General features: G+C 35.6%; 2 protein-coding genes across 15 annotated transcripts in view; one reads left to right on the top strand and one right to left on the bottom strand.

Moving 5' to 3' along the window:
- LOC106058757 (ubiquinone biosynthesis protein COQ4 homolog, mitochondrial-like) overlaps positions 1–11,095 on the bottom strand; it is a 35,752-nt gene extending 24,657 nt beyond the window's left edge. The window contains exons 1-5 of one of the 11 annotated variants that reach the window (XM_056042359.1): positions 10,944–11,072; positions 9,375–9,560; positions 4,784–4,942; positions 2,121–2,282; positions 1,652–1,748 (exon numbers count right to left, since the gene is read on the bottom strand). In XM_056042359.1, the coding sequence (XP_055898334.1) occupies positions 1,652–1,748; positions 2,121–2,282; positions 4,784–4,886 (362 nt within the window). In that variant the 5' untranslated portion in view covers positions 4,887–4,942; positions 9,375–9,560; positions 10,944–11,072. Of the gene's footprint in view, positions 1–1,651; positions 1,749–2,120; positions 2,283–4,783; positions 4,943–5,440; positions 5,667–8,839; positions 8,985–9,374; positions 9,561–10,658; positions 10,870–10,943 lie in introns of those variants that run through there. The other 10 variants (XM_056042357.1, XM_056042363.1, XM_056042367.1 and 7 more) reach the window with 10 other exon arrangements.
- Positions 11,025–18,699, top strand: LOC106053837 (uncharacterized). 4 transcript variants are annotated; one of them, XM_056042370.1, is made up of 3 exons: positions 11,025–11,159; positions 15,800–16,381; positions 17,929–18,699. In XM_056042370.1, exons 2-3 carry the CDS (start codon positions 15,894–15,896, stop codon positions 18,029–18,031), a joined length of 591 nt encoding a protein of 196 aa, XP_055898345.1. In that variant the 5' UTR covers positions 11,025–11,159; positions 15,800–15,893; the 3' UTR covers positions 18,032–18,699. The 4 variants fall into 4 exon arrangements, with proteins under 4 accessions (XP_055898345.1, XP_055898343.1, XP_055898344.1 ...); XM_056042368.1 differs by having other exon boundaries at positions 11,040–11,178; XM_056042369.1 differs by having other exon boundaries at positions 11,159–11,299.
- The last annotated feature ends 4,109 nt before the right edge of the window (positions 18,700–22,808 follow it).

Raw genomic sequence — 22,808 nt, 5'->3', positions numbered from 1 at the left:
TGGTTCGGGAAGGATCGACGTCGTGAACAGAGCTCAGGAGTGTCACGAGGGATGTAGTCATCTGACCACCCAGAATGGTCGAGCGACGTTCTGTCCGGTTCTAGAAGGCCAGTAGGGACCCTATATAAAGAGCGAAGGTATCAGAGGCCAGTGAGTCACAACGTCCCGATCTACAGTTCGTTACAACGGCTCAGTACAAGTCCGAGGCGAGACAGAGAGGCAGTGAAAGACTTGATACGGCGGAACGGTGTTATCGGAGAGCTATTTGTTATCGCAGAGCTATTTGTACTGTTCTACGTGCTGCCAATTGTACAGTATTGGCTGTTATTTATGGACATTAAACCTTTACGTTATTTTGGAGCCCTGACTTGTCAAGTTCTTTAAGTTGGTGGGTATGGTGCAGTTTGCAGAGAGCCTGGATAGTGAGATTCGTAACAATATATTTTTTATAGTAATTTTAAATTTATACTAAATTAGATCTACGACTACATCTAAACTAAGACTAGTAAAAAAAAAATATATGTTGCTAAAAATCTATTATTAGATATCTAAATCCATATCTAGTTACAATTTAGTAATAAGACAAAATTGTCTACGTTAAGTTGGTCTTAATAACAAAAAACAAGATCCAGAATCCTCTAGGCGGTCTAGCTAAATCTAGTGTCTTGAGCTCGACATTTTCCTCCTATTTCCATACTAAAACGTCACTTCCGCTTTCGGCCATGACATATCAATTTCAAATCTCGTTAATTTTTTTACACTTTCAAATGACTTTTTCTAGTATAAATATGTATTTCTTTTAACTCAAATTTTTAGGAACTATATTTGAAACCATCTACTATCATAATCAATAGTTATCTCAATTTCGATAAAAACCTCTTCAGTTGGTCTTTAAATGAAACTTGCAAATAGATCTATAAGATTAAAAAACCACTTTTCTAACAGAGCATTGTTGGTTGAGAATAAGTTACTTGAACTAAGTCACACTACAGTCTCAGTAGAGCTGCACTTCAAAGGGAAAGCCTATTCTTCAAAAGAGTCTTCTTTACAAGAAAGCTAAAAACAGAATCTGAAGGGGGTTTTTTTTTGTGAAAGAAAAACAGCACTTTCCTATCTGATGCAAGGCAGCAAAACAAAAAACTTTCACTACAAATTTATGAAACCAAATGGATTTTTACAGCTCTTATATTTTTAAAACAATAGAGGTGTAAGTGGTGTGCATATTTTACCTTTAGCTCCTCAGTGTTTGCAACAACTCAATACCTTTAGTTTGCAAGTAATGTAACTATTTTAGATTTGAATTAGTGTAAAGCTACACACACACACACACACAAAGATTTATAGTGAGGCAAAGAATTTGATGAAGCTGAGAAGAAAGGAAATAGATGGCAGGTATGAAGATTGGTTAGATACTGTGAATAAAAAGGCATATTTTTATATCTACCCTATGAGAAAAACAAAAAACAGATGGTGAAGACTGTTGAACTGAAGAATTAGTTTTGGGTATATATTTTAACACATTAAAATACATTGCAAAAAATGCACTCTCATAGTTTACAGTCATTCCTGTTGTCTATATTTCATTTAAAGCTGTATACATTGAAATGGAGCTTTAGACACTTCAAATTTAAAACTACATGACCTTACTTACTCCAAAATTTGTCTGCCTACTGAATCTGACATCATTTTTGAATGTATGTATTTCAGAGCTAGAGGTCCTGTAGTTTCTCCAAGTGCACAGAGCATGTCTGTAAGAAATTCACATGAAATATTTAAAAAAAATGCACAGTTAATATTTATAAAAGTTGAGTTGGTTTTTTTTTTAACAATAGAAAAATCTAATGTTAATAGGAGGAACAGAAATCCTCTATTTCTACATTCTCTATATGCCAATGCTGAGAATTTATTAAGTTATTAAAATGTAAACAATAAGAGCAGCAACTCGATCTTTAAATTTTTTACCATATAAATAATTTAAACAAATAATACACTATGACCCAAGTGTGTATCTGATATGATATGGGATTCCAACAAATGGATCATGTGTTTAAAAGCTAGGTCACATATTCAATGACATCTATGATACTGTCATGTAAAAAAAAAAAACTACTTGTGCTTACCATCTCTAGCAGGGTTCAATAAGCAAGCTATACCAGAACCTGCAGCTAACAGAGACTTCTGAAATAATGATGTTGAAATATGACCAGGGTAGAACATATCATATTGCTGATGGCTTGTATTGCTGGGAACTTCATTGTTAATATCATTGGAGATGACAGAACCTTAGGTCACAATAAAGTATAGATATTTTAACCAATTCAATGGGTTTTTTTATTAAAAGAGAAAATGTTCATGTATGTATATATATATTCCTCTTAAATATAATGAATTGTTTACAAAATCTGTTGATTTAATTTTCAAGCTTTATTGTGATTGAATAGAAGTACACTCAAAATTATTTATAGAAAAGGTTTTGATAGCAACTAATAAATAGTACCATAATAAAGCTAGTGTAGAGAAGTATATGCAATAGCTTTGGTGATGAAATAAAATATGTGGTAGAAACTGCCAACATAATATTTCTGTAACAAAACACCTTTAATCTACAATACAATAACTTATGTATAATAATAATAATATATATATAAATATTCTAATACAAAGACATAATAAATTACTTGTCACATAATGTATGCGTCAAGGTCAGAGTTTGAAAAATAATGTCACTGGTGTATTTCTAGAACATTGAGTAATTGCACAGCAAGGCTGCAGTTTGATAATTATTTACGTTAGTTTAAAACTAAGATTACATTAGGCAGTTTCCATACATGCTAAAAATAGCTTTAGATGGTTCTAGAAAGGGTAACAATCTAGGTTGGGGAAGAGTATATAAGTAGTAGCATTGAATGGATTGTTTCTGGGCCTCAATGACTGCTGTAAATGCTGTCCTAGCACCTACACTGTTCAGTATTATGTTCACTGCTTTGCTGACAGATGCATTCACAAATAGAGAAAACAACAGATTAAATATAACATACAGATTTGATGGTGGCCAATTTAACCTGAGGCGGCTCAAAGCAAAATAAAAAAATAAAATCAGCAGTAATCAGGAACTTGCTATTTGCTGACGACTGTGTCCTAAATGCCTGCTCTGAAAATGATCTGCAAAGCATTGTCAGTGACTTCTCAAGAGCATGTTCAGACTTTGGCTCTACCATTAACACAAAAAAGACTTAAGTCTTATATTTGCCTGTTCCAGGGAAAGCCTACTCGGATCCAACCACAAGATAAATGGACATGATATAAATGCAGTGGACAGATTCACGTATCTTGGCAGCACACTCTCCAGAAACGACCTGCGTATCACCAAGGCCAGTGCATCAGGCTGTCATCCTCCCTACATTGCTCTATGACTCAGAAACATGGACAGTGTACAGAAAACATGCATAGTAACTGAACCACTTCCACATGACATGTCTAAGAAAAATACTGAATGTCAAATGGCAAGAAAAAATACCGGATACTGAAGTCCTTCAAAGAGTGGGTCTGCAAAGCATCCACACTATCCTGATGCAATCCCAGCTGCAATGGGCAGGACACATCTGCAGAATGGAAGACCACCACATCCCTAAACAACTCCTGTATGGCCAATTAAGGGAAGGAAAGCGCTCACAAGGCGAACAAAGAAAACGCTTTAGGAACACCCTCAAAGCTTCGTTGAAAGCGTTCAGCATAAACCCAGCCACCTTGGAGACAGAAGCACATGACAGAGCATCATGGCGTCACGCTGTTAAAACTGGTGCACAAATTGCTGAGGAAAAGAGAACAGCGCTGGCAGAAGAAAAGCGCCAGAGAAGAAAAGCAAGGCCAATGACACTAACTCTAGCTGGAATAACCTGCCCAGTGTGCAGCTGAATATTCCGGGCTCACATAGGTCTCACCAGCCATATGAGGAGGCACAAAACCCCAGCACAAAGCCCTCAGCCCCCTGGATGGACAAAAGTGGTCATCATCAAATCACGATGGACAAACTATATATATATATATATATATATATATATATATATATATATATATATAAATGTATCGAAATGAAATTGTATTGTTTATTTATGAAAAGTGTTCAGCATCATAGTGATTCCAAGTTCAAGAACAAATGCTTTGTATTTATTTAAAAAGTATTTCTGTTTCAGTTCATACTTTAAACTAGTATCTCCAGCATTACAATAGTGTTTCAATGATCAGGCATTGTTCTGAAGGGTAAATCATACTGTCTTAACAACACTGTCTTGACCGCACAATCCCATCATTACAGTAGACACTAGGATGTTAAACAAAGAATCTTGAGCTAAAATACTGAAGAAGGCTGGACTCTTTATTCAGGTTTTGAGAGCATCTTGCCATCTTTAATGGGCACCAGACCCAACATTTTGGGGGGGGGGGGGGGGGGATTGGGGAAGGAATGTAAAGGCTATTGTTCTTTAATGCTAGACCCAACTCTATTTAGCAAACACAGAAACATGGACATTTCCTAATAGACTATACAAGGATATATGGACTATATCTTTGATAGTGTTTATTTAATGGCCCAGTGTTTTGCTGGATGACACTAGAAAGCTTCAAAACCATTAGCAGTAAAAACTATATGAAGCAATGCCCTTACATGGTATTTTACCGGGAAGATAACTCATCCTGCATTTCTCTAGCTATAAAATATCGATTTATTAAACCCAGTTTAAAGAATAACCATAAAAAAATTTTTATAAGCTACTTTTCTACTTACTGATTCTGAGAGTCCGAAATGAGTTCAAATGAGTGCTGTTTAATGTTCCTTTCATTTTTTGCAAGTTAACAAATACTTGAGTAAAAACACAGTTTCTAGACATTTTCAGGTAGTTGTGAACACCTCAGTATCGAATAATCAATTAAATATTATTTACACCTAGAATAAATATAGAAAACTCTTAACTAGACTTGTTGGTATAGTCTTTCAAAAAATACTTTTCAAAATTGTATTTACAGTGCTCAGTAATACAATAATATAAAACAGTTGGACCAAACAACAAGTATTTGGTAACCTTGAGTGGCTGCAACAAATCAAGAAAAATAAGTTCCAGGGTAATAGCCCTAAATAATATTGAGATTGTGTTGGCCTCAATAACAAATCAATGATTGAAGTTTTATAAAACATTTTTTAAATCAGCACACACACAATCTAATGGCATTTAAAAATTGCTATCAAAATTTTGGTGGTGAGCACTTTTTTTTTTTTTTTTTTTAATTTTCAATGTTGGAGTAACTTTAAACACCTAATAAAACTGTCAGATAAAACATAAAAGCAGTCTAGGACTATCATAGGATATTGCCTGCAAATGATCTCTGATGGATAAAAAATAGAACCATGAGGATTTATAACAAATGAATATTCAAATTTGATTACATTAACACAATTAGTAGTAATGAAGAAATATAAATCATATTTGATTCATCCATTTGTAAAGAAAATTTGGAATTTGAAGTTTCCTTATAAGTTGTTGATCTCTATCACTGGCCATATGGCATCAATCCATCTTTGAATCAAAATATCACATATTGATAATACACTGGTACTTTCAGAAGCTTGGTGGGATCTTGATGCATAATTATGAAACTGACTACTCGTAAAACTGGAAATATCAATTTTTAACAACATCATGAGACTAGTTTTATTTTTTTTTTGCAATAAGATCTGCAATATTGTAAAAGGCCACTAAACCTTCTTCTGCTTTGCTGTTGTTTTTTTTAAATACTGTTTGAATAGTCGAGAGTTTGTTTTTATTACTCATGAAGAGTCTTAAAGCACTCTTTGGATTTGTATATTTTGTAAGGAAGCTTGATATTTGTTCCTGAAGCTGACTTTATCTCTTAGCCTCATTTGAAAATGTTTTTATCCAAAATAGATACATTGGCAAATGTTTATCTTGTGATGTTTCAATAAGATCCATGGAAAGGTAAGTAACTGCTTACTGGAAAGTTTTTCTCTTGACCGACGATGTCAATGTTTTCATTGTTAAATAAACGTTAAATTACTCTATTTGAATGTTTAGCTTTAACATCTTAAAAAATTAACAATTACATATTAATATATTGTTATAAACCTGGTGGTGGCACAGATGGGGGTAGTGGTGTGAGTGTAGTCAGCCGACGCTAATCGCCCCAGGCCAGCGCTAGACGAGCGATAAACTGTGACGAGTTACAACGGTCAGCCGAGTCGAGTGTCAACAGGACGGTTCGGGAAGGATTGCCGTCGTTAACAGAGCTCAGGAGCGTCATGAGGGATGTAGTCAGGTTCTAGAAGGCCAGTAGGGACCCTATATAAAGAGCGGAGGTGTCCAGTCAAGACGGTTCATGGCAGGGGTTCAGAACATGGTCGACTACAGCACAGTTCAACTGTGTGGTTCTGTACGGAGCATTACGACGACGGTTCAGTGCGGAGTACTGTAAAGTACAGTTGAGAGGACTGGCGTCTTGATCTTGGTCTGCGATCGAGTCCGACACAACGAGCCTAGTGTGTGAAGTCAGTCCTGAACTGTTGAACCCAATGCAAGCCCAGAACGAGACGGAGAGGCCAGTGCAAGAGTTGATACGGCGGTACGGTGTTATCGGAGAGATATTTTTACAGTGTACATGTTGCCAATTGTACAGTATTGGCTGTTATTTATTCAACTATTAAAGTGTTACGTTACTTTGGAGCCCTGAGTTGTCAAGCTCTTTAAGTTGGTGGTGTATGGTGCAGTTTGCAGAGAGCCTGGATAGTGAGATTCGTAACAATATTAACAAGCTTATTACCTTGTCTTTGCAATAAACATGCATTTATACATAACCAAGTAAAAACAGATCAGTGGCAAATTTAACTGTAATGGTAGAAGAGTCATAGATTATATGCGATAATATGCTCAAGGTATCTAATGATCTACATTGGAAACACAGGAACACTACTCCAAGAACACCTTAGAGACATTTGAAATTGTGCAACTAAGCTAATTAAAATGTGTCTTCATTACTTCAGCAGCACTAATTTTGAAAATATTTAATTAGTTAATTCAAGTTTATTCTTTCATTTCTGCATGCTGCTTTTGAACACAGTGCACCCCTAACGCCCCCTTGGCTCCCAGCACCCCCCCTATTTTCATGAAATTGCCATCTAGGGGGGGGGTGTTATTGACACTGTTGAAGACCACTGGTCTAGATCTAGATCAGTGGTTCCCAAACTTTTTTATCTCGTAGACCCCTTGCCATGTTTTCTGCTTTTCGGTAGACCCCCTGCCAGTGGCGTAGCAAGGTACCCGTGGGCTCGGGTTCAAGAACATCTTGGTGGGCCCGGGTTCAAGAACATACTGGTGGGCCCCCCTCCAGCCAATAAGACAAATTTAGTGTGTGACAAAAATGAGTAATCTAAATGCAAAGACATTGCAATGTAAAGATTGTACCTTTTTAAAAAAAATAAGTTATTCGAATGGATGGTTTTAAGGTCATACGATGTGAATGAGTGGGCATTGCATCGTATTGGTTTCAAAATCAACCACCACAAGAAAACAAAGAAATAAACAAACTTCGAATGGATGGTTCTGATGTCATACGATGAGAATGTATGGGTATTGGCATCGTATTGATTTCAAAATCAACCACCGCTGGAATCCGTATCAGAATAATTTAAATAGGCACTCGCTGAACCTCCAAGAAAATATTTAACATCTATATTTCATTTCAAGTGCCAGTGCTTCTTGTGACTGAATTAGAGACAGTATTATAAGTGCACATTCTTAAAAGCACGGGATAAAACGATATTATTAATTAATATCTATTCGTTTTAAGACAGATTAGGAAATAATATGTAAGCATGTAGTTTAAATATTGGACTATTAGTGTTAAGTTAAATTTTAATTTAAGTGATGGCCAGATGTATACGACATAACCACTGCCTGCTACATAAGTAAATATCACACCATTACTGCGATGACTATAGGACGTAACCACTGCCTGCTACACAAGTAAATATCACACCAGTAATGCTAAGACTATAGGACGTAACCACTGCCTGCTACACAAGTAAATATCACACTAGTACTCCGGGTTCAAGAACATCTTGATGGGCTCCTCTCCAACCAATAAGACAAATTTAGTGTGTGACAAAAAATGAGTAAACTAAATGTAAAGACATTCCAATGTAAAGATCGTACCTTTTTCTTTAAAAAAGTAATTATGTCATAACGTTTGATTCAGTTAGGACTGCATATAATAAATAGTGTCTTAAAAGTCAATGCTTTTACAACTTCTTAACAGAGTTAAACTACTTAAAAGTGTTTCAAATGAACAAACAAATGTTCTTCCTAAGTTCTAATGTTGGCTACAACTAGCCTTGAGGCATGGGCCCAAGCGTAATGAGCTCCTTCGCGCCATGGTTGCTACGCCACAGATGTGGGCCCCTATTGCTTGTGGTCCCGGGTTCATTGAACCCCTTCGCCATGGATGCTACGCCACTGCCCCCTGCTTAACTTATATTGCATTTTTGCAAATTCATCAACTCCATTTTTTAAAACTAATTTCTAACTATAGTGAGTGTAAGAATGAAAAATAGAGATTTATCTTTTTTTTATTCATAAAATTCAAATTTAAACCAACTAAAATAACAATTAATATTTTTTTACTGGAATCGCCAAAAAAAAAACACACTGGAAATGTTGTCTCTTCTGCACGTCTATTATCCGTTGCTATGGATATTATGTTTCATATAGGAATTTGTTGTTCTATGATGTAATCATCAAACATTAAAAATTAATTAATCAATTAATTAATTTGCCTTATGTATCATTGTAAAAGTTTTCGCAAAGTGCAGTTTCCTGTGTATTTCTTGATCTTTCACGTGTGGCTCAAATATTGGATATACAGAACTGTTTTCACTAACAGGAGAAAGGGCGAAGGTGAGTTACTGGCACCTAAGCCAGTAACTTGGAGCAGGAAGGGCTCATTAGCCTTGACTTGCTGCCCAACTAGCAGAAGGAAAACTGAATTCAAACCTCTGCTGCGTGCAATTTACCCAAACACTGGAAACGTTTCGTGGGTCAACCCTGTTAAAAATAAGGAGCCGGCGACCCTTAACCAGTTTGAAGCACACAGCATTGCATTCTGTCAGAGCCTGTGATACGCTGATCCAAAACACTGTATGTATGTCGTTTGCAAAGCATTACATAAGAAGCCTTTAATTTTATAACTCATGCCACCAATGTGCCATTGAACTGTAGTGTTGCTTAAAGAAATTCTTTTAATAATATCAGATGTAGGTTTGTGTAAAACAGTTTTTACAACTACAACGGCTGATAAAATCAATGTTTTACCTATGGTGTTTTCCGGTTTTTGCTATAAGTAAAGAGATATTGTAAGTCGCCTACAAACCATCATCTTCTCTATATGATGTCGAATAGGGATTTTGTGGGTCTTTTCTGAACTTTAACTTTGAGTGTTCGAAAGTTTTTCAAACCTCTATCCTCCAGCGTAATTGGTTTCATATCGTCATAAAACGGCTTATTTGATAAGGAAAGAATGAATCCCAATTTTAAATAATCAACGCTGTACAATCTTTGTTTTTGTTTAACATTAGTTACATGTAGACAAAATTAAGCTAGTGAAATAAGTATTGAAATTAATTGCTACAATTTTTCGTTTGAATAGCATGATACATATTTAAAGGATTAACTAAGGTACAAACCATAGATTAGTTTAGTAAATAATTACATTAGTGGGATGTGAAAATTAAAGTCGCAACATAATTAAATGAAATTTATTATCGTAAACCCCCGTAGACATCTCATAGACCCCCAATTTATTTTTTCACTTTCGTAGACCCCTTGGAAGTCTTCGTAGACCCCAATATAGACCACTTTGGGAATCACTGATCTAGATAATCATTGACATGACCATTAATGATAATGAGTAGATCTAGAAGCTAGAGAGTAGAATAGTCTAATAGATATACTCTATACTAGTCAATCTAGATGAAGGTTATACTAAGTCGTCTAGTATTAGTGACAATTGAATTAGTCCTAATATGGGGCCAGGATTTTTTTCAGAGGAGGGGTTTCTCTTGGAATTTGGGGATTTTAGTTTAGTTTAAATAAGAGGGAGGTTTAATCGTAAACCCCCCTGGAAGAGGCTTAGCTGCGCTGGGGCAAGTGATGGTTATCTCACCTAAAATAAACAATATCAAAGCAAAAAATCAGACACTAAATCCCCATGACCATTAATGATAATGAGTAGATCTAGAAGCTAGAGAGTAGAATAGTCTAATAGATATACTCTATACTAGTCAATCTAGATGAAGGTTATACTAAGTCGTCTAGTATTAGTGACAATTGAGTCCTAATATGGGGCCAGGATTTTTTTCAGAGGAGGGGTTTCTCTTGGAATTTGGGGATTTTAGTTTAGTTTAAATAAGAGGGAGGTTTAATCGTAAACCCCCCTGGAAGAGGCTTAGCTGCGCTGGGGCAAGTGATGGTTATCTCACCTAAAATAAACAATATCAAAGCAAAAAATCGGACACTAAATCCCCCCCCCCCCGGGCGTAGCCCATAGTCCTATTTTTAAATAACTAAACAAATACTTTTAGTAATACTAGATCTAACACTGATTGTAACAGTAGAGTAGTAACACTCACTACTAACAGTAACAGTAACAGAGGCTCAGTGAGTGAGGGTTACCAAAGTGTCCAAAGTGGGTAGATTCTATTATTATAAATTATAGTTTAATTAAATAAGTTTTGTCACTTTTGACTTTAGTTAGATCTAGATCTAGGTCTAGATATCTATATAGGTGACACTAGGTCACTAGGTCGTTTAGGTGTCTAAATTAAAACATAAGAGGATTCTGCGTATCTAGATCTAGATCTGGGTAATTTCTAGATCTAATACCCTATAGATTAGTCTTAGATAGATCTATTATCTTGTCTTGATCTAGAATAAAAAAATAAATAAGCGGAAATAACAATAGTCTAATAGATATTAGAATCTCTACACTGGATCTTTTGTTTTGAAATAAAAACACATTCTGACAAGGGCAACTATTCTAAAAAGTGGTTCCTGTGTCAATAATACTTAATAAGGAGACCTAACAAATACTTCAAAGAGGTCACAATCATAGGATAGGGTGATTACCGTGATACTGATATATAGATCTAATCTAGAAATAATCTAGATATAAAGATCAAGATGTCTTATTAATTATTAGCAGATTATTAGATAGTCTAGATTCTAGTGAGCCGACTGAGGTACTTTTGCTCTAGAGTACTCTAGACCTAACCTGGCCTAGCATAGTGATAGTCACGTATGATACTAATGATAGTTTAATAGTGCTGCATAGACTAGTTACGTACAGTACTACTACTTAGTTACTACTAGTCTAAATAGTACTTAGTCTTTACTTTAGACTTTAGTCGTCTTACTCTTAGTCTTAGTAGTGTCTACTGTCACAGTGAGTCTACTAGATCTAGTACTAGTGTCAGTAGTCACTAGTGAGTCTAGTTCAGTAGTGGTGACAAGTAGTGACGAGAGTCTAGACTCTAGACTAGACTCACTAGAGTAATAAGATTTATAACACTAACTCACTAACTGCTAACTTAACATGAAAATCACTAACTAAGTTACTAAGTTGACTAAGACTAAGTTAGTAAGTAGATGTAGTCTAAGACTGCCTTTACTTTAGACGTTTTAGTCACTTAGTGACATTACTCACTCATAATTTGAAAACATCTTAAAATGATTTCATGTGAGGGGCTATGCCTGGGGATCTTAAAATTTAGTTAATGTTAATATAGAATTAAAATCTGAGTTTATTGATGCCTAAATATAGAGACTGTCTGAAATAAATTATATTTATGGTGTCCGGAATCAAATAATGAAGGTCAAATTTGTCTGAATTTAATAAAACACATGGCCTCTTTGACCTTAAATATAATAACAAATATAGGTTAGGGGTACAAATATAAGTAGTCATCCTTATTCTCCTTAAACTAAAGAAGATTCTGATACTTCATTTTCTTTTCTTTGTTAAACTATTATCAAATAATGCGCTGTCAAGCTCAAACTTTGAAATTTTGGCCTATAGGTGTCAGAATAGCATAAACTACTCTATATAGATCTATATCAGTGTTTCTCAAACTTTTTTGTCTGCCAGCACACTAAAAAAACTAAAAAAATTTCGCGGCCCACCACGAAGAGCAATAGTTGTTTTATAATAATAAAAAAAAAGATTTGTCCTGTTTTTAAGTATTACATTTAATGTTAAGGGTGTGCCTGTTTTTGAGAGCAATATGCGATCTAATCGAGGCTCCAAAGTCGACAAACAAACTTGCATTTCATTGTCTATTGCAAGAAGTCTCTCTCTTTTCTTAGACTTGATTTCAGTCAGTGCTGAAAATCCAAACTCACAAAACCATGAAGATGCAAATGGAAGAATTATTTTGATTGCTTTTAAACTGATAGCAAGATATAACTTGTTGATTGAAATCCAAAACATATCCAGGCTTTTCTCGGCAAAACTTGACTTTAGAACTGCATCGTTTTTTTCAATCAATGAGCTGCTCTTCTTCTTCAGTTGTCAGATTTGTAGGTTCATTGTTTCCAAACTGTTGGAAAATAATGCTGCAATTCTGACTGCAGGTGTGTCAAAGTGTACAGAATTTCTGGGGTGATTTCTTTAGTTGAAGCACATTCATTGTAAATTAGGAGAAGCGAAGACACCTTTCAAGATCTTACTTTGCCACAAAGACAATTTTTTCACCAAATGACTTCAGTTTTGAGGATGCAGTGATGATGGTTTCCTATGGTCCTTGAAGACTTAAATTCACTGAATTTAATTTGTCAAATAAATCAGAGAGAAGTGTCATCTTAACCCACCAGTTCTCGTCATGAATAGAAAATCCAAAGTCTTTTTTTTTTTCAGTCTCCAAGAATGAAATCAGCTCAGCCTTGAGTTGGACGACAAGCTTTAACACTTTTTATACCCATATAGCGTAATGATCAAAGGCCAAGGTGTTGTGCAAGTAGTGGGAATCTTTTGAGAGATAGAAGTGCGATTAGAATAATTATGACCATGCAGCTGATAACTAATCATCAAAGGCCAAGTGTGGTGCAAGTAGTGGGAATCTTTCGAGAGATAGAAGTGCGATTAGAATAATTATGTTGTAAAGGCAGATCTATCCTAGTTTATGAGGGATTTGAATTCTGGCTTAAGAAGAAGGCGCTGAACGGAAACATGAACTGGAGATGTAGCAAATATCAAACACACAAATGCCTGGTAACATTAGTTACTGCCCAAGATGATGTAATCAATCAATCATCTACTCACAATCATGAATGTAACAGAGGTAAAGCCATTGCAAAGAACGCATTAGAAAAAATGAAGGAGAAGATGTCGGAAACCACAACAACACCGGGGGCTTGTCAGGCTAATGTAATCGTCGACTTACCTCCTTCTGTTCTGATGGCTTTGTCCAGAAAAAAGTGTTATAAGCAGGACTCTCAGACGACATCGTGAACGACTCAGAAACAAAGACATTGGTAGAGCTTTGCCATCTCTTCCGGCTGATGCAAACTTTGAGGTACCAGCTGTGTACAAAGAGTTTCTATTATACGACTCCTTGGAGAAAAGCGAAAATAATCGATTTCTAGTTTTCGGTGGCCGACAGTTACTATAATGGCTCGGACTTAGCAAATGTTGGCTTGCCGATGGTACCTTTAAGGTTGTCCCCTGTTTATTTTATCAACTCTACACAATTCACTTTCACTACGCTCAGGGTGTGATTCCACCAGTGTTGTACTGCTTGCTTCAGTTTATTCCCTCCAAGTACATGGAATAAATACCTGGACGTAATCGGTGGTGTTGCACAAACAAATAACGCTGTGGAGGGTTGGCATCACGCCCTCCAATCTCTATTTTCATGCCACCATCCAACTATGTGGACATTTCTAGATGGTCTACGAAAGGATAGTCAGTTGCACAAGGCATCAGTTTTACAGGCTAGCGCCGGCACTGAAGAACGCCCAAGGAAGAAATATGCAACACTGGCTAAGAGAATAACAAACATTGTTCATCAATATGAATCGATGGATCGTCCTCTGTACTTACAATCGATAGCTTATCTATCTTACTGATGTAGATGAACACAAAAACACTTTTTTTACATTACCTCTTTATTTTACATGCTAAATTTTTATAGTTTTTAATGGCATTTAATTTTAATTTTATTCTAATCTAAAGTGTTACAATTTTGTCATTTAAATAAAAAAGGAATACGTTAAATATTGCTCATTTAATGCTTTTTAAAATTACAATTTGTTAGATAAAATGATCAGATGATGAAAATATCAGGGGATGAACGTACCAGGGGATGAAATGACCAGAGGATGAAGTGACCGGTCACCATATATAGATAATAGTTCCTTAGATCATATTATACACTAAATGTACATCCCACAACCGGAAGGCAAGATAAAACCCCCCATAAATTCATCTTTATTAAAGAACAAAACATTTTTAACAAATCAGGCAGATCCATTTTTACAGTATTTTCTATTAGATTATATATGAATATGTCTGGCACAGTGGCTGAGTGGTTAAGCGCTTTGCTTCCAAACCTTGGGTCCTGGGTTTGAATCTTGGTAAAGACTGGGATTTTTAATTTCAGGATTCTTAGGGCAACCCTGAGTCCACGCAACTATGATGGGTACCTGACTTAAGTTAATAAGAAGAGTAAAGGTGGTCTGTCATTGTGCTGGCCAAAGTAACAGATGACCTTAACTTCATCTGCACTATAGATTGCATGGTTTGAAAGGGGAACTTTACTTTTTGTTTACTTTATATGAATATGTTGGCTAAACGGATGAACCCATTTTTACACTCTACTTTTATTTTCATGGCAAAATTACAAAATTTGAAAGGAATATTAACTATGTTTGACTAACTTTGACATAGATCAAAATCTAATGCACTAGATCAGTAATACCTTAAGGTTCCAGGCCACAGGTCTTATCTGGCCAGTAGATCTATATTTGTCTGTCTATATATATTATATTAGGAAAATTGTTTTGATAATTTATGAAATAAATCTAAAGTAAAATGGTCTTTACTAAACATACTTTCTATAAGTCTGTATTTATATGATGTACTCACAAGCATGACAATGTATATGAAATTGATATCTAGATTTAGTCTAGATGAAATCTTAGGATAAACAATCAAGTGTATCAAGCAATCTAGATCTAATTCTAGATGTCTATTTTAAAGAATGAAAAGAATTAGATCTAGATCTATATTCAAATGGAAATATACCTCTTAATTATTTTTAGTAAATACCTATTCATGTTTTTTTTAGGCTATAATCTATTATTATCCTTAAAGAAAACTTTGAAACTTAAAAATTTAGCACAAGTTTCTTCGGTAAAACTTCCGATCAAAGGCCCCTTCTGAAGAACGTTACGCAAGTGGCAGCACAGCGCTGTCTATCCCTAAGGTCACATGGTCACAAGGTTACTACTGGCAGGCAGTTAGTAAAAGAGGAGAAAGACAGTGACTGGGCGCACTCTGCTAGTAGAGTGCACATGCGCAGTTGAGGTCACATATTTGGAAAAATCAAATTACATATTTGTAATCTGCATTTTTTTCTAAATATTCTTAAAATATAATAGAAATCTGATTCGGTATATGTAGTTATGTAAACTAATACAGTAAATTTTTATTTATGTAGACTAAATCTTTAATTTATTTTCAGAAAACTATCCAAACCCTTCAAACCCAAAAGTATGGAATAGTCAAATGATGAACTGGATATCTTTATATGGCATTAGAATTTACCAATTAACAAGATGTTAAAATCCTTACTACAGGCAAACTTAGTTAAGTTAGGTAAAGCGTGGACTTCATTTACCAAACCAAGCCTTTCGTTTAAGGCACATAGCACTCTAACATTTGTTGTCAACAACAATTCACATAAGAAACATATACATAGCAGCATACTAGATCTACATGTGCCCAAATCAAACAGTGGACTAAATCTAGTTGTAGCTGTTTGTTCACAAAGAAAATATTTTAGTACTTCTAGAAAAGTGCAAGACAATTTAAGTTCTCCAGAAACTGTTACCAGTGAAACAGATAAAACTAAAAGCAAGCGATTAGCTTGTGTCAAACCAAGGTTAGCTATCTTGTATAAGTGTAAGGTTTGTGGTACTCGCAACAATCATACATGTGATAAACAATCATATCAAGAAGGAGTTGTTATTGTGAAGTGCTCTCACTGTAAGAACAATCATCTGATTGCAGATAATTTGGGTTGGTTTAAAGATGTTAACAAAAGGTAGGTTGTTACAAAATATGCTTTTTAATGTTTTCAAATTAAAATTAAACAATGTATAGTTTTTTTTAATCATATCTATATATTGTTTTAAGATAAATAAACATAACAAATACTTATTTGATAAAGACCTAATAGGACTTTAAATATTTTTATTGCCATTGTTTTTTTATGGATCTATGGAAATAGCACAAATACCTTTCACCTTTACTGTACCATACTGTTGCTTGATACTCTTGAAAGTTTTTTTTAAAAATCTAAATATTTCTCTGTGCCTGCTTTGTTGAACAGTTGACACTGCTGTGGTACATCATAACTATTTCTTTGTTGAACAGTGGACACTGCTGTGGTACATAACTATATAATTTCTTTGTTGAATGGTGGACATTGCTGTGGTTGATGATATTAAAGTACACATTTTAAATCTTGAAGCCTTGAACTGCTTTTTGTTAAATCCCTTGACTTTATTTTTTGAGATTGCTTTGATCATACTGACAAGTGGGTCAGTCACATGCTTAATATTCATTGCAACTTAAAAAATTTATTTCCTAATTAATTTTCTAAAGGAGAGAATAATATAAATACTTTTATTATAATGACCTGTGGCAATTCTAGTTTCAAATCAAATACTCTGAATAAAATTGTAGAAATATAGCCAGAATTTTAATACAACAAAATTGACATTGATGTATGACTCCATATTGTTGGCAGACTACTCAATATACTCTGGCATGTCTATATGCAAGTTGCTGGCTGTAAATTGCCAGTCCAGGGTCTTGTTATAAAATCTCTGAATTTAAAATTATGATTTGGTTCTTTGCCTTTCTCATTAGAGTTTTAAAAAAACATAAAAGGAAAGTTCCCCTTTCAGACCTTGCAATCTATTAAGCAGCACATCTGGTTCCATGGTTGATGTTTAAGGAGGGTGGAATGTGGCCAATACAATGTCTAACTGCTTTTACTTTCCCATCAGGGCTAGCCTTAGGTAATTGGAGGCTCTAGACAAAGTGAATTTGGTGTCCCCAAATGAAATAGAAAAATTAAAAAAAAAAAGCAAAAAATGTAAAATTATGCAATATATTAAATACCTAGTGTTCTTCAACAAAAACATTGAGGACAAGTTTCACTATTTCTTCTCTAAAAAAGGAGGCTCCTAGTTGGCCTTTGTCTAATGCCGACCATGTCCCCAACAAATGTTAGATACCATATCAATTTGAGTTAGGTGGATTCAGGGGCATCCTACAAATTCTCAAGTTTAAAATCACAGTCTACACTAAGATTTGAACCTGAGACCCCTCAATATGGAAGCCAAATTCTCTACCACTCAGCCACCATGCCTCCTCACACTGGAGTTAATCATCCCCCAAAAAAGTAATTGGCACCCTTGTGGATCCTTAATGGTCATTCAGCAAATCCAGGTTAAAAAAAATATCAGTTTCAAGCTTGATGAACATAATTCTGAGGTATAAGAATGACAATAACCCTTTTCATGTGCGAAAGATCAAAACTTATTTATAATATAATTTGCAGATAATGTTATTTTTTTCCAGAAATATTGAAGAAATCCTGGCAGCCAAAGGAGAAAAGGTTAAGACAGTTTCAGACTTTGATATACCACCAGATTTGATGGAGCTCATTACAAAGCAAGACTAATGAAATACTGCTCTAAAACATAAGCACTGTGACACTCCCCAACAAATGTTTAGAGCCTATAAGAGGCACACAAACAGATGCTCTTATAGTCCTAATGCAAATAGTAGCCCAACTTGCTTTTATTGGAAAAAAAATATTTTTGACAAAAAAAACTGTATGGTACGGTAATCTAAAAATTACGTTTTTCCTCAGATGTTTCTGTTCACCTTTACTTTCTGTCATTCCAATTGTTCTCAGAAACAACTGTTTTAATCAAATCAAAATGTAATGATTTATAATTTTAAACATTATAATTTTTTATTTTTTTTTTATTTCTGTTGTGTAATTAAAGTATGTAGACATGACTTAAAATAGTATATATATATATATATAATATATGTAAGTGTGTGGAATGTTCTTTAAACACCTTAGAGTTGTCAATCTTGCACAAAGGTCATAAATGTACTTAGCACTTTGATTAAATACCAGCAACATTGAAAAATGGATGTAAGGAAGTGATATGCTTGGCAGCTGATCTCATCACCGACCTTTCATTAACCTTAGGCTTTATGAAACTATTTTTCTTCTTCATTGCTCTTTTCATGTATGCATATTAAAATGGTCTGCTTTTTACATTGTTCAGATAGTTTCCAGAACCATCTTCTAAAGTATAAACTATTGGAAATAATTTTTTTTTTCATTTGAAATAATCTTTTTTGTCATAATTATTTATGTTGTGTAAAGATTACTGGACCGGCAACATTTATTGTGAAAGTAAATTTTAATATTCTTTTAAAGCAAAATCCAATTTAATTTTAATTATCGTTAAACATGTGAAACATGGAAGTGATATTTAAGTTATTCCAAGGAGAATATCACAATAGCCTATTTATTAAAACAACTGACAATTGTTCTTTTCTTCCCCATGCTTGGCTAAACAGTAGGTTCAAATGGGATAGAGAAGGAAAGCATGTCTCTTTGTCAGGTCACACAAGATACACAGCGAGTGCAAAATAGGAATTTTCATAAACGAACATAAATCTATAGAAGTCTTGAGTCTATTCAATTTATTGTCGAAAGCGTGGGGTTTCTAGGAGCAATATAAAGTGTGAAAGAGTTGAACAGATCCTTGATCAGTGGCGTAGCTAGCAATGTGCGGGTGGTGCGGGACGTACAGGGCATCAAACTAAGGAACTAAGGATAAACTTTCTCAGTAAAAACAACACATTGTACGTATATGAAAAAAACACAAACTAATATATTTGAATGTCAACTACAAATTTAATTATTTTGCTAATTTGTTCATCTCATATGTTCTTTCTTCAATTAGCTGTAGACCAGATTGTATCAAATTTACTCGATTTATTAAAATCTCTTAGAGCGACGCACTTTTGCGTACCCATTTTCTTCTGGGGCATATAATACATGTTGTTAGGCTACTTCATTGCTCCATACGCTGCCTTCATCTAGATCTAGAGCTTATAGGGTTCATCCCCATGTATGGACAGTTTTATTTCCAGTTCTCTTTCCAACCTTTTGTCCTCCCACCTCCCCCTCATTTGTTTCCTCTCCTCTGTTTCCATTGCCTTTATTTCTAGTTCTAGAGTTCGTCTCTTTAAGTCTAGTTTTTGTGGATTCAAAACGAGCTCTCTTAGCTCCTCAATCCCTAGCATGTGGCCCTGTTCTAGTATTACATTGATGGACCGAGGTTTATAATCGTCCATGGTAACCGCAATGAATAATGAATATTACTGAATGTATACGTTTAAATTAACTTATAGAGGTTAAGTTAAAAAGTAACACTGTTCTAGTTACATTATAGTTACATACAACACACACACACACAATTCACCCTCTATCTCCATTAGTGACAAGGTAATGCACGATTCGACCTGAAATGCCTGATACAACAGGCAATAAAAGAAAACAGCTTATCTGTGCTCTTTCTGATGCCAGGGAAGAGAACTCTTTCCATACGACGGTGTAAAATCGCCAGTCTCTTTGAGAATGCAGAATCTTCTGGGGTGTCATATCACCTTTCATCCTCCGTGTAAGCACCTCAGTACGCACGGCAGACATACACAAGTAAATACAAAACAAAAGTTTGTTTCAATTGCCAAATAATATCAAGAATAATAATGATATAGATAATGACGTGAATACTTGTTACAATGATACAAAGCGATACTAGGCACTCCAATAATCTAATGAGTTTAATACTTGACCCTATAGTAATTCACAATATACGGTATGCAATTCATCAGTTCAGTAATCCACAATATGTCCTTGCAATGTCAAAATACACAAGTAACAAGAAAGTACTCAAGTAATCCAATTAGTTTGATACTTGACAATAGATAGATCTAGTAGTCCAATCAGTTAAGCAGTAGGGCCTACACAATATAGATACGGTATGTCAAAATACACAAGTAACGAAAAAGTACTCAAATAATCCAAATAGTTCGATACTTGACAATAAAATAGTCCACAATAATAAGAACTAAAGGAACACTGAAGAGTAACCTAAAACAAGGCTTTATTAAACTAGAACGACACATGAACTGACGAAAGAGACTTGGACAGTAGCACACTAAATCAATGTTGTGAACACATTCTCACGACGTTACACAAACATAAACAAATAGTAACTATTTCACCACATTCACCCCGCCTAGAATTAAAATAGCAAGTATAGTAATATAGTAGGCCATAGCATAAATAAAAAGAGAATGCCAGTGCCTGTAATACAATATATCAATAAATAGTGTTGAAATATTAGTTTCTCTTGTAAACAATAGTGCATGGTGATACAAAGAAACCTAAAAACCAGTATCTGTATAGTAGGACTTATAAACAATTACTAGTTTCTGTTTTAAGCAATAACAAATAGTGTAGTAGGTAAACATGTACGTAAGTAAGTGAAAAGTAAACTCTAGTATCAGCAGCAAGAGATAAACAATGCTAGTTTGTGTAGTCAGTATAAGTAGTACAATAGAAAAACAACTCTAGACTCTATAATTCGGTCTGGTTCTTCTTTCTCTTAAGTTGTAACGGGGTTGACTATCATGTTCTACAGTTTGGGAGTCACTAGTGAGTTCTTGAGCGTCAAGTGGGGTATGATGGTTCTGTGTATTTTCAAGAGGAAGCGCTCGGAGGTCCTCAGAGCCTTCCATGGGTTCTTTCCTTTCTTGTATCACCGTAAGGGTGTTGACTGGTACTTCCGTGTTTTGAGCTTCTGTAGGATATTCATTATCCTCACCCTGAGCGAAGAACGAAGGTTCACTTGTTGTTGTGGATGGGGAGGGGGTGGGAGCCAAGCGTCTTAGAGAGACCGTCTCCTCTTTACCGCTGGGCAACCGCACAACGGCATATTGGGGGTTACACATAAGCAATTCAACTTCTTCCGTGAGAGGATCATACTTTGAAGATCGGTTCTCTCTCTTCTCAGCAACACTCGACCTGGGCTGGATAGCCAAGTGGGGATAGATATCCCGAAGGAGGATTTCCGGTTGAACCGGAAAACTCTCTCATGTGGAGTTCCGTTTGTTGCCGTAGATAGTAATGATCTAATCGAGTTTAGGGCCTGGTTCAAGACAAGCTCCCATCTTGAGATCGGGAGATCGAGGTCTTTCAGTGCTAAAGTAACAGCGTTCCATAGAGTTTTGTTTAGTCGTTCAATTTGCCCGTTGCCTGAAGAATTAAAAGCGGTTGTTCTACTTGTAGCTATTCCCCTCTCGTGCAGAAAGGATTGCACCTCCCTCGACATAAAGGACGTACCTCTGTCAGAATGGACGTACTCTGGCATCCCAACTAAGGAAAACAGCTGATTTAAACACTTTATGACAGTAGATGAGGACATATGGGGACATGGGTAGGCAAATGGGAAGCGTGAGTACTCATCCACCATTGTTAATAAATATTTATTGTGAGTAGCAGATGGGAGTGGCCCCTTAAAATCGATGCTTACTCTCTGAAATGGTTGGGTAGCCTTGATGAGGGTGCCTGAAAACTGTTTGAAGAATCTAGGCTTCAGTTCAGCGCAAGTTTTACATTGGTTTACCACTTTGCGGACGTCCTCGCAGGAAAAAGGTAAGTTCTTAGTCCGAACGTAATGGAGGAGTCTCGTGACCCCTGGGTGACAGAGGTTGTTGTGTAACAGTTTGAGGTCTTCTTCAGTCATTGCTGACGCAAAGTGGTTCCTTGAAAAGGTATCCGCCGCAGCGTTTTGTTTCCCGGGTCGATATACGACGTCATATTGGAAACAACTAAGCTCCATTCGCCATCTTTGTATCTTTTCGTTTTTTATCTTGCCCTTGTTTTGATGGTCAAACATAAAAGACACTGAGCGTTGATCTGTAACCAATGTGAAGGGTCTACTGATAAGGTAATGTTGCCATTTTCTCAGGGCTTCTACAATAGCGTATGCTTCCTTTTCGACTGCTGAGTGTCTGCGTTCACTATTAGTGAGTGTTCTTGAAAAGAAGGCGACAGGACGGCCGTCTTGATTAAGAGTGGCGGCGATCGCGATGTCAGAGGCATCTGTTTCGACTGTTAGTGGTCGATTATAGTCTATCGTCGACACAGCAGCGTTTTCAAGTTCGTGTTTCAGCTGTTTAAAAGCTTCTTGTACTTGTTCAGGGGGAGGAAAGGTTTTGTTGTTCACCAATAAATGGATCTTGTTGGAGAAATTTGGGATCCATTGAGAATAATAGGACAGTAGTCCAATCACCCGCTTTTGTGATTTCATGTCTTTTGGTGGAGGTAGATTTCTCAACGCTTGAAATCTTTCGGGGTCTGG

Source organism: Biomphalaria glabrata, chromosome 9, assembly GCF_947242115.1.
Source record: "Biomphalaria glabrata chromosome 9, xgBioGlab47.1, whole genome shotgun sequence".
Taxonomy (NCBI): Eukaryota; Metazoa; Mollusca; class Gastropoda; family Planorbidae; genus Biomphalaria; species Biomphalaria glabrata.
The sequence above is the reverse complement of the archived record's forward strand: the minus strand, read 5'-3'. Positions and strand labels throughout refer to the sequence as shown.

Excerpts from the sequence above, each read along its gene's own strand:
- LOC106053837 (XM_056042370.1), top strand. The coding sequence starts at position 15,894 with ATGTTAAAATCCTTACTACAGGCAAACTTAGTTAAGTTAGGTAAAGCG. Across the intron at positions 16,382-17,928 it reads TTTAAAGATGTTAACAAAAG|AAATATTGAAGAAATCCTGG; the intron begins GTAGGTTGTTAC and ends ATTTTTTTCCAG.